The sequence below is a fragment of the Callionymus lyra genome, chromosome 4, assembly GCF_982586985.1.
Source record: "Callionymus lyra chromosome 4, fCalLyr1.hap1.1, whole genome shotgun sequence".
Taxonomy (NCBI): domain Eukaryota; kingdom Metazoa; phylum Chordata; class Actinopteri; order Syngnathiformes; family Callionymidae; genus Callionymus; species Callionymus lyra.
In genome coordinates this window covers 4184801-4197322 of record NC_141821.1, presented here as the reverse complement: position 1 = coordinate 4197322, position 12522 = coordinate 4184801, and the positions used below count along the sequence as shown (strand labels likewise).

Genomic DNA, 12522 nt, shown 5'->3' with positions numbered 1-12522 from the left:
ACCTCCAGAGCTGCTGCTGATCCAGGATCTTCACCACGTCATCAGAAAACATCAATTGAGACTTTATTAATAGTTTATAATCGTTCTTTTAAAATATTTTTTGACATAGATCACACTGTTATAAAGGAGTTCAGACGAGTGTAAATGTGTACATTTTTCCTCTAAGCTTGTAAATTTGCTGAGAATTAAACTCAATATTTAACTTATGTTAACGTAATTTTCTTCCATTAGACCTGATCTTATAACATATGTAGATAAATGGATAGTTTTTCCTTTGAGGATCAATAAAGTGTCTGTGTGTACGTAAAAATACAATCCAATGATTATTTTTAATCTTACTGATAACACAGATATTACACAGGGATCAGACTTTCCTAGCAGTGATAAATGATATAACATGACAGTATTACGAGATGCTTAATAACTGTAAAATGTAATCACTGACTTGTGAATTTCAAATATATACCTTGCTACTGATACAACACCAACAAGAGTTCATCAATATTTGATTGGTCAGTGACTCAGGTGTGTTTGTGTCGCTGCAGATGTTCAGCAGCTGCTGGTGATCAAAGAAGAAGTTGAGGAACAGAAGTGCAGCTTCAGTCTGATTAAGGAGGAACAAGAACATGAACTCATTAAAGAAGAAGAGGCGGAGAATATACAAGATGAAGAAGAAAATGCCTCCCAGTTCTTCCACACTCCTGTTGATGTGAAGAATGAATATGATGATGACACCAACAACCTGACTCCACAAATGAAGGCAGAAGATGATGGAGACAACTGTGGAGGACCAGAACCAGCCAGCTACTTGCATACACCTCTCCATCCTGACCACCAGAGGGGGCTGTCTTCTGAATCTGACACCGATGACAGTGAAGACTGGAGAGAAACCAGTAACACTCAGTCAGGATCAAACTCTGTGGAGATTCCAAAAGTTCATGTCAGTGAGAAGAAAGATAAAGATCACAAATCACTGATCTGCTCTGGATGTGGGAAGAAATGTTCTTCTAAATCTGGACTGACTATCCACACAAAAGTCTGCTCTCTAGGACCTTTAAGTTGTTCTCATTGTGGAAAAGGTTTTGTAAAGAGAAAGAGCCTGAAGAGACACATGAGAACTCACACTGGAGAAAAACCTTTTACCTGCTCGCAGTGTGGTAAATCTTTTACTCAGAATGGGAATCTGAAGACACACATGAGAACTCACAATGGAGAAAAACCTTTTAGCTGCTCTCAATGTGGTAAATCATTTACTCTGAGAGGGAGTTTGAAGATACATATGAGTCAGCACACTGGAGAAAAACCTTTCACTTGCTCGCAGTGTGGCAATTGTTATGCATGTGCATTTAGCTTCAAAAAACACATGAGAACACACACTGGAGAAAACCCTTTCACCTGCTCTCAGTGTGGTCAATCATTTAAAAACAGAGGGAGCCTGAATGTACACTTGAGAACTCACACTGGAGAAAAACCTTACACTTGCTCGCAGTGTGGAAAATCATTTACTGTTAGAGGGAATTTGAACAAACACATGAGAACTCACACTGGAGAAAAACCTTTTACCTGCTCTCAATGTGGTAAATCTTTTACTGATGGAGGGTATTTGAAGAAACACATGAGAACTCACACTGGAGAAAAACCTTTTACCTGCTCTCAATGTGGTAAATCTTTTACTGATAGAAGGTATTTGAAGAAACACATGAGAACTCACACTGGAGAAAAACCTTTTACCTGCTCTCAATGTGGTAAATCTTTTACTGATAGAGGGTATTTGAAGATACACATGAGAACTCACACTGGAGAAAAACCTTTCATTTGCTCACTGTGTGGTAATTGTTATGCATGTGCAAAACGTTTGAGATCACACATGAGAACTCATACTGGAGAAAAACCTTTCGTCTGCTTGCAGTGTGATAAATGTTTTACTTGGAGAGAGAGTTTGAAGAAACACATGAGAACTCACACAGGATGAAGACCGTATACCTGCTCTCAGTGTGATAAGTCCTTTGAACAGAGTTGAGCTCTAATGAAACAAACAAGTATTCACGAGTTAGAAAATAATGATTTGCCTGGTAATTGTTCTGCTTGTCCACTGGCCCTGAAAAAAACATCTTTTAAAATCTTTAAGTCAGAGAGGAAATATGAAAACACACATGAAAACTCACGAAAGAGAAAAGCCTCTCCTCTGTTTGTAGTGCCTTCAAAGCCTCAGGATATTACTAAAGGTATCGCCTCCACTTTAGAACAAATATTCCTTGTTAATTCCTTATTTTTTTACGTTATAATGGGACCACCTCCCATAGTTTACCTTGAGAAACACAGAATTATTTTTAATTCAGAATTATAAACTGTTATTGACAATGTTGTAAATACAACATGTCAATTTATTGTTGTCAGTGCAGAATAAAAGTGATGGGAAAAATGTTGACTAAAATATGTTTATCAATTATTTTACTTAACCACATTTTGCATTAATAAAATTGTATATTGTTTTCTGTTGCATGTGTGAAGGTTGAATTTAAGTTTTAAGCTAAGATGTCTCAGTGCAAGGAACTGGACTGAGGAGTGATCCACCTCTGACCTTGAGGGTAATACATTTGTTTGAAGCTTTTGTTTCAGGGAGACCATGGAAGTAACATAATTAACGACTTGTGAAACTGGGATGGAGATATAACAGCAACCTCAACTCTCAACCTCAACAGAACTGGAAACTCTGCTGGTCTTTCTCTAATTGTATTGTACAATTAAATGTGTGTCTTTTAACCAAGATGTAATTTCTCATTATTGTTAATGCGTCAGATTCTAACCTGACAAATTGGTCCTGCATCTGCCAGAAAGATAAGTTACCTCTGAGGAGAGAGCGAGCCAAGATTTCCTTTTTTGTTTCGTCCCAACATCTGGTTCTGACATGAACTAAGATAGCCCTTCATTTCTCCAAAACCATGTAACAGAGTCCACTGTGAAGCCTATACAGTTTTCTGAGTCTGAAATACCGTTGAGGATGTTTGTGCGGATGATATTTGTGCTGAAGCTGCTTCAATATGCCTGGGCAATGGTCAACAAACAACCTTGAGATCAGGTCCGTCACTTCTTTTTTGCTGGACTCTATCATCTTCCTGGTCCATATTCTGAATTATATTCTCGGTTCTCAGTGAAAACTTTACTTTAATCAATCATCTAGATTACACACACATTTCAAATAATCATTTAATAACTGATCATCTTTCATATTTAGTTCATATTAAATAATCATTGTCTTGCATTAAAATCTATTCACTGTAACAACCCAAATTCTTCAGTACAGGTCACATCGACACTCACACTGAGAAAGAAAAAGCAAGCCAGCAAGTCTCTGGGAACCAAGGACACATCTGCTTAATTCAACTGATAAACAGATTCTCTCTAGACCAGGGGTAGGGAACCTGGTCCAGAAAGAGCCGTATTGGGTGCAGGTTTTTGTTCCAACCGATCAAGCATGTACAGTTTAACCAATGAGGTTTTCAGCTGAACAAGCAACACCAGACTGACAATCAACTGATTACACTCCTAAGACACCTGATTGGATAAAAGCCGTGGGTTACGCGAGAAGTCAAGGCTGTTCTCAACAAGAAGAAAGTTGCCTTCAGGAGCAGAGACAAGGAGGCCATGAAGGCTGCACAGCAGGAGGTAAAACTCTGTGTGAGGGAAGCTAAGGACACCTACAGGAGGAAGGTGGAAGAAAAGCTGAGGGAGAACAACATGAGGGACGTCTGGGAAGGTGTGAGGACCATCACTGGTCTTAACACAAAGACCAAAGCCACAGGGGGGACTACTGAGAGGGCTAATGAACTTAACACCTTCTTCAACCGCTTTGATCAGTCCCTGCCCCCCACGGCAGCCACATTTCCTTCTTCCCTCAACACACCTCCCCCCAGACACCTCATCACCCCACCTCGTCTCCCCTATTCCAAAACAATCCCTGCCTTCACTCTAATGTTTTACAACATTGGATCCTACAATTTTCCATGGTCAGGAAGGTGAGAGGCTTTGATGCTCAGTGTCGATGCTTTACAGAAGAGTGGATCATATGAAGTTAATTAGACAATACACAAAAACAAACAAAGTATTGATGCAACTAACACACATACTTTTCAATAGGTTATATTTCTAAAAGGCGTTTGTCTGTTTGAAACTAATGGAAAATGGAAAACCTTTCAAGGAGTTCCAGGCACAGAAAGACATTATATTCCATGTTAAGTTGGTAACAGGTAACTCCACTGAGTTTATCTCAAGTTCACAAAAAAGGTCAGTAAGTAAGTAAGTAATTCTTATTTGTATAGCGCTTTTCTAGACCAGGGTCACAGAGCAATGAATTCACGAGAGATCCATCTCCTAATGTCATACTGTAATGTGGTTCTAATGCATTAACAAATGTATTTTGTATTTATTATTCATTTACATATACAAATAACACTTATTTACTTTTTTCCTCCTCCTTGTGTGTAATTTTTCCAGTATATATTAATCGCTTAAATCATTTGTTTTTAAGTTAGTTAAAGAAATGTTTTGAAAAAAACTCATATATAAAAGAATAAAATTGCAGCTTATTTAGTTTAATAAAGTTTTACCTTGCCTTACCTTAATAAATGTCAAGGCCTAATTACGTCTTGTGACGTCATTTCCTTTCCGCATGCGGAAGTGAGCACATCCCACTGTGAATCCTGTACTGACTCCGCCCTTTTCTCCACTTTCTTCTCTGACCAGTAGAAGTTTCTTTGTTCGTGGATCACACGTTGGATGAACATGGACAGACTTTCAAGCTTGAAAGATTCCTTCAAGCAGCGGCTGATAACTGCAGTCGACGATCATCTGCTGCCAAGTTTTCTCTCCAAACTTCTCTGCTATGAACGAGAGCTAGAAAGAGACAGAACCCTGCTGGAGATGGTGACCAAGAAACCAGGTTCGTACAGACTTGTACACAAGTCAAGTTGCTTTGCTATTAACGTTCCGTCTTTACGCGCTGAAACGTTTGTATACGAGTCATTCAAATGAAACCAAAGTATTGTGATCACTGTGACACTAGCTGCGAACTAAACCCTCATTTGAGAAGAAAAAATGTGATAAAATTGGAAGTAACAGCAAAAAAAAAGCGTCAAAAAGCCTCCGCAGCCGAGACATCAGATAAGGGGCCGTCTACAAATTACTTAGAACGACAAAAATGTAATCTTGAAAGATTTGGATTCATTAAACTAAACGAATATGTTTCAAACGTATTTCTTTCACGAATATGAAACCTTTATATAATGCCACTACAATTGTTGACAAATGCCAGAACGCAATGATCTCACAAAATGGTGGATCTTGATAGTATGAATATTCAGGTTAACGCCTCTAGTCATCAGTGCATGTAGGATTGGTCAGTGATTCTAAACACTTCTCCTAAGATGGCCGCCTCACGTGGTCGTTGTGAAGAGTTACCGCAGATTTCTTCTTGAGAGAATCTGTTCAGTTCCCAGCAACTCACTGGTTTGTTATGTCTTTCAGTGCGAGTTCTCACACATGTTCTCAGTTTACTCAGATTTTCAGATTGAATTCATGAATTAAATACGAAATATTATCAGTTATTTAAGTGATTATTTTATATGAATTAAATACGAAAGATTATCAGTTATTTAAATAATTATTTTAGTATGAATTAAATATGAAAGATTATCAAGTTATTTAAGTGATTATTTAAATGTGTGTTGAATCTAGATGATAGATTACAGTAAAGTTGTCATATCCTAACACAACCTTCATTCTGACTTGAATGACAGGAGAGGTGTGGATGTGGATAAAGGAGGACGAGGAAGGACCTGATAAGATTCTCAACCCTCTTTACAGTTTTTACAAGATTTACAAGATTTCCTTTGAAAAAATGCAATATCCTCTAACGACATCCGATTACGTCGCTCGGAGGTCACCAAGGTGAACGTTCAGTCTGTGTGTGCATTTGCACGAACAATGTCGGACTCCGTAGTGTTCTCTGGACCCCTTCCCTATATGGCCAATGATGATATGTTTACTCGCTATTCATCATTTAATCGCTGGTTGTCGGAGTGGTGCCCCGCAAATGGGGTTGGCTTTGTTAACAACTGGAAAACCTTCTGGGGAAAACCTGGTCTGCTTAGGAGAGACTGCATCCATCCCACGTTGGAAGGAGCATCTCTCTTGTCTAGCAGTGTTGAGAGTTTTAGTGTAACGTGACTCAGAGCACAGATCAGAAGGCAGAACTGCAGTCTTCCACACTCTTCTGCCCTTCTCCCACAACAGCCACCCGCCTCTAACCACATAGAGAGGGTCAATCTGACCCGCTTAATAAAACCAAGTAAAAATGTCAGTAGAAGAGCTGGTAAAGAAAATCTAATTCAAACAAATCTAAATCAAATAAATACTACCATTGTAGAGGACAGGAGAATTAAGTGTGGATTGTTGAATATCCGATTCCTGTCCTCAAAAGCTGCACTAATTAATGAACTTATATCAGATAAAACCATTGACTTATTCTGCTTAACCGAAACCTGGCTGTCTATAGATGATTACGTATCTTTAAATGAATCAACACCACCCAGCCACACTAACTTTAACGCCCCTCGACGCTCTGGTCGAGGAGGTGGAGTCGCAGCCATCATCAACTCATGTCTGTCAACCTTTACTAGACCACAATGTGATTTCAACTCTTTTGAAAGTATTATACTTAGCGTATCTAATACAACCTTGAGATCAGGTCACTTCTCTTTGTTGGAGTCTATCGTCCCCCTGGACCTTATTCTGAATTCTTGTCTGAGTTCCCTGAGTTCTTGACCAGCCTGGTGCTTAAATCAGATAAAGTGATTATTGTTGGTGACTTTAACATCCATGTTGATATGGTCCATGATAGCTTAGCTAACAGGTTTAACTCTATCCTGGAGTCATTTGGTTTCTCTCAGTACGTACATGAACCGACTCACTGTTTTAAGCACACATTAGATCTTGTCCTAGCATACGGACTTGAAATTAAAAATGTTATTGTCTCTCCTCAGAATTCAGTTCTCTCTGACCATCAATTAATAACCTTTGATTTCATTTTAAAAGACCCAAGTCTACAGAGCAGGAGCACTCTCAAAAGATGTCTGTCTGAAAGTGCCGTTACCAAGTTTATGGAAACAATTCCCTAGCCTCAGTGTGTCAAGAAACTCTACCCATAGTCACCCCGACATTGATAACTTTGTGGGCAGTTTTACAGACTCGTTGCATAATACGCTTGACTCAATCGCACCACTAACTCAAAAGACTGTTAACAGAAGTAGTCTTGCTCCCTGGTATACTCAGGAAACACGTAAATTAAATAGGTTTGTAGACGACTAGAGAAGAAATGGCGTTCATCAAAACATAATGAATTCTACCAGGACTGGCAGGATAAGTTAAAAATATACAAGGCATCTCTTCGGAAAGCCAGAGCCAGCTACTACTCATCACTTATAGAAGCAAATAAGAATAACCCCAAGTTCTTATTCAGCACTGTAGCCAGGCTGACACGGAGCCATCAGTCCATTGAGCAGTCCATCAGTCCATCAGTCCATCCCTCCTCATCTCAGTAGCAGTGACTTCATGAACTTTTTTAATGAAAAAATTGTAACTATCAGAGGAAAGATTCAAGACCTCCTAGATTCTTCTAATACAACCAGTGCAGCCTCACCGGACACAGACACTATGACTGATACATATTTTGACTCCTTTCTACCAGTGAGTCCTCGACAGCTGTCCCAGGTTGTTTCCTCCTCAAAGTCCACAACATGTCTTCTCGATCCTATTCCCACATGGCTACTTAAAGAACTGTTCCCCTTACTTAGCACTTTCATACTTGACATTATTAACTTGTCAATAACATCCGGCTATGTGCTTCAGATTTTTAAAGTTGCAGTAATTAAACCTCTGCTTAAAAAACCCACTCTTGATCCAGAGGTCCTCACTAACTATAGTTAGAGCCTATCTCTAATCTTGTCTTCATTTCAAAACTTCTGGAGAAAGTGGTAACAAGTCAGCTCTGTGATTATCTCCAGGACAATGATCAATTTGAGGTGTTTCAGTCTGGTTTTAGGGAACACCACAGCACAGAGACCGCCCTGGTAAAAGTAAGTAACGACCTACTGATGGCCTCTGATCAGGGCCATGTTTCAGTTCTTGTTCTTCTAGATCTCAGTGCTGCATTTGACACTGTCGACCACCAAATCCTTCTACAGAGGCTAGAAAACCATATAGGCATTCGTGGAACTGCTCTTAACTGGTTTAAATCTTACCTGTCGGATAGAACGCACTATGTACATGTCAACCACCTCTCATCGACACACACTAAGGTCAGCTATGGTGTCCCACAAGGTTCTGTTCTTGGTCCAATACTATTCACAATCTATATGCTCCCACTAGGGGACTTGATTAGAAGACACTCTATAAACTTTCACTGTTATGCTGATGACACCCAACTTTACTTGTCCATGAAGCCAGATGAAAGAAATCAGCTAACACAATTACAGTCCTGTATTACAGATATCAAGTCCTGGATGACCAAAAACTTCCTCCTACTGAACTCGGAAAAGACTGAGGTTTTACTAGTTGGTCCGCAACATCTCAGACAATCATTTACTAATGATCTAGCTTTACAAAATGGACTTGCTCCTGCTACTAGCACCGCTGTAAAGAATCTGGGTGTATGCTTTGACGAGGACTTGTCATTTAACTCACACATAAAACAAATCTCACGGACTGCTTACTTCCACCTTCGTAACATTTCAAAAATCAGGCACTTCCTTCCTTTAGATGCTGCTGAGAAGCTCATCCATGCTTTTGTAACCTACAGGCTGGACTATTGTAACTCTCTTCTCTCAGGATGTTCTAAAAAGTCTCTCAGAACTCTTCAGCTCATTCAGAACTCTGCAGCTCGTGTTCGGACTAAGACTAAGAGGCGCGAACACATTTCCCCTGTACTGTCTTCCCTACATTGGCTTCCTGTAGAATTTAGAATACAATTTAAAATCCTTCTCCTAACCTATAAAGCCTTACATGGTCTAGCACCAACATACATTAAAGATTTAATCCAAACTTACCAACCCTCAAGGACCTTACGATCCTTAAACTCTGATCTATTAGTTATACCACAAATCTCTAAATGTAGATTCGGAGCCAGGGCCTTCAGTTTTCAAGCCCCTCTGCTGTGGAACAAACTACCGGCTTCAGTCCGGAGGGCAGACACTCTCTCTATGTTTAAAAACAATCTTAAAACCTTACTTTTCGATAAAGCCTATAACTAACTTAACTGTTTATCTTTAGCTGCTATAACTAACAAAACTGTTTATCTTAGCTGCTATAGGCTGAGAATGCTGGAGGAGTTTTAGACACCGAGCTCTGTATATCCTTCTTTTCTGCATTACATTCATCACCTGTGCAGTTTAAACCCACACCTTTTTATTTCTCTCCCGGAGCCCCAGGGCTCCACCTCCAGAGCTGCTGCTGATCCAGGATCTTCACCACGTCATCAGAAAACATCAATTGAGACTTTATTAATAGTTTATAATCGTTCTTTTAAAATATTTTTTGACATAGATCACACTGTTATAAAGGAGTTCAGACGAGTGTAAATGTGTACATTTTTCCTCTAAGCTTGTAAATTTGCTGAGAATTAAACTCAATATTTAACTTATGTTAACGTAATTTTCTTCCATTAGACCTGATCTTATAACATATGTAGATAAATGGATAGTTTTTCCTTTGAGGATCAATAAAGTGTCTGTGTGTACGTAAAAATACAATCCAATGATTATTTTTAATCTTACTGATAACACAGATATTACACCGGGATCAGACTTTCCTAGCAGTGATAAATGATATAACATGACAGTATTACGAGATGCTTAATAACTGTAAAATGTAATCACTGACTTGTGAATTTCAAATATATACCTTGCTACTGATACAACACCAACAAGAGTTCATCAATATTTGATTGGTCAGTGACTCAGGTGTGTTTGTGTCGCTGCAGATGTTCATCAGCTGCTGGTGATCAAAGAAGAAGTTGAGGAACAGAAGTGCAGCTTCAGTCTGATTAAGGAGGAACAAGAACATGAACTCATTAAAGAAGAAGAGGCGGAGAATATACAAGATGAAGAAGAAAATGCCTCCCAGTTCTTCCACACTCCTGTTGATGTGAAGAATGAATATGACAACGACACCAACAACTTGACTCCACAAATGAAGGCAGAAGATGATGGAGACAACTGTGGAGGACCAGAACCAGCCAGCTACTTGCATACACCTCTCCATCCTGACCACCAGAGGGGGCTGTCTTCTGAATCTGACACTGATGACAGTGAAGACTGGAGAGAAACCAGTAACACTCAGTCAGGTTCAAACTCTGTGGAGATTCCAAAAGTTCATGTCAGTGAGAAGAAAGATGAAGATCACAAATCACTGATCTGCTCTGGATGTGGGAAGAAATGTTCTTCTAAATCTGGACTGACTATCCACACAAAAGTCTGCTCTCTAGGACCTTTAAGTTGTTCTCATTGTGGAAAAGGTTTTGTTAAGAGAAAGAGCCTGAAGAGACACATGAGAACTCACAATGGAGAAAAACCTTTTACCTGCTCGCAGTGTGGTAAATCTTTTACTCAGAAAGGGAATCTGAAGACACACATGAGAACTCACAATGGAGAAAAACCTTTTAGCTGCTCTCAATGTGGTAAATCATTTACTCTGAGAGGGAGTTTGAAGGTACATATGAGTCAGCACACTGGAGAAAACCCTTTCATTTGCCCGCAGTGTGGTAATTGTTATGCACGTCCAATTAGTTTGAAGATACACATGAGAACTCACACTGGAGAAAAACCTTTTATATGCTCTCAGTGTGGTAAATCATTTAGTCAGAGGGGGAACCTGAACGTACACTTGAGAACTCACACTGGAGAAAAACCTTTTACCTGCTCTCAGTGTGGTAATTCATTTAAACGGAGAGCGAGTTTGAAGATGCATATGAGAACACACACCGGAGAAAAACCTTTCACTTGCTCGCAGTGTGGCAATTGTTATGCATGTGCATTTAGCTTCAAAAAACACATGAGAACACACACTGGAGAAAACCCTTTCACCTGCTCTCAGTGTGGTCAATCATTTAAAAACAGAGGGAACCTGAATGTACACTTGAGAACTCACACTGGAGAAAAACCTTACACTTGCTCGCAGTGTGGTAAATCATTTACTGTTAGAGGGAATTTGAAGAAACACATGAGAACTCACACTGGAGAAAAACCTTTTACCTGCTCTCAATGTGGTAAATCTTTTACTGATAGAGGGAGTTTGAAGAATCACATGAGAACTCACACTGGAGAAAAACCTTTTACCTGCTCTCAATGTGGTAAATCTTTTACTGATAGAGGGTATTTTAAGATACACATGAGAACTCACACTGGAGAAAAACCTTTCATTTGCTCACTGTGTGGTAATTGTTATGCATGTGCAAAACGTTTGAGATCACACATGAGAACTCATACTGGAGAAAAACCTTTCGTCTGCTTGCAGTGTGATAAATGTTTTACTTGGAGAGAGAGTTTGAAGAAACACATGAGAACTCACAATAGAGAAAAACCTTTTGTCTGCTCTCAGTGTGGTAAATCATTTAATGACAGAGAGAGCCTGACCCGACACATGAGAACACACACTGGAGAAAAACCTTTTGTCTCAGTGTGATGAGTCCTTTGAACAGAGTTGGGCTCTAAAGAAACAAATGAGTATTCATGAGTTAGAAAAGAATGATTTGCCTGGTAATTGTTCTGCTTGTACACTGACCCTGAAAAAAACATATTTTAAAATCTTTAAGTCAGAGAAGAAATATGAAAACACACATGAAAACTCACGAAAGAGAAAAGCCTCTCCTCTGTTTGTAGTGCCTTCAAAGCCTCAGGATATTACTAAAGGTATCGCCTCCACTTTAGAACAAATATTCCTTGTTAAGAGGTTGTTTTTTTACGTTATAATGGGACCACCTCCCATAGTTTACCTTGAGAAATACAGAATTATTTTTAATTCAGAATTATAAACTGTTATTTACAATGTTGTAAATACAACATGTCATTTTATTGTTGTCAGTGCAGAATAAAAGTGATGGAAAAATGTTGACTAAAATATGTTTATCAATTATTTTACTTAACCACATTTTGCATTAATAAAATTGTATATTGTTTTCTGTTGCATGTGTGAAGGTTGAATTTAAGTTTTAAGCTAAGATGTCTCAGTGCAAGGAACTGGACTGAGGAGTGATCCACCTCTGACCTTGAGGGTAATACATTTGTTTGAAGCTTTTGTTTCAGGGAGACCATGGAAGTAACATAATTAACGACTTGTGAAACTGGGATGGAGATATAACAGCAACCTCAACTCTCAACCTCAACAGAACTGGAAACTCTGCTGGTCTTTCTCTAATTGTATTGTACAATTAAATGTGTGTCTTTTAACCAAGATGTAATTTCTCATTATTGT

The 12522-nt window shown here is 39.0% G+C and overlaps 1 protein-coding gene and 1 pseudogene across 1 annotated transcript; both read left to right on the top strand.

The window, feature by feature from the left end:
* Nucleotides 1–548: 548 nt before the first annotated feature.
* LOC148081096 (uncharacterized) lies at nucleotides 549–2013 on the top strand. Its single transcript, XM_087788502.1, has one exon. The coding sequence runs from the start codon at nucleotides 755–757 to the stop codon at nucleotides 1970–1972; it is 1218 nt and encodes a 405-aa protein (XP_087644628.1). The 5' UTR covers nucleotides 549–754; the 3' UTR covers nucleotides 1973–2013.
* Nucleotides 2014–4724: 2711 nt separating this feature from the next.
* Nucleotides 4725–11613, top strand: LOC148081095 (uncharacterized; annotated as a pseudogene).
* The last annotated feature ends 909 nt before the right edge of the window (nucleotides 11614–12522 follow it).

Excerpts from the sequence above, each read along its gene's own strand:
- LOC148081096 (XM_087788502.1), top strand. The coding sequence starts at position 755 with ATGAAGGCAGAAGATGATGGAGACAACTGTGGAGGACCAGAACCAGCC.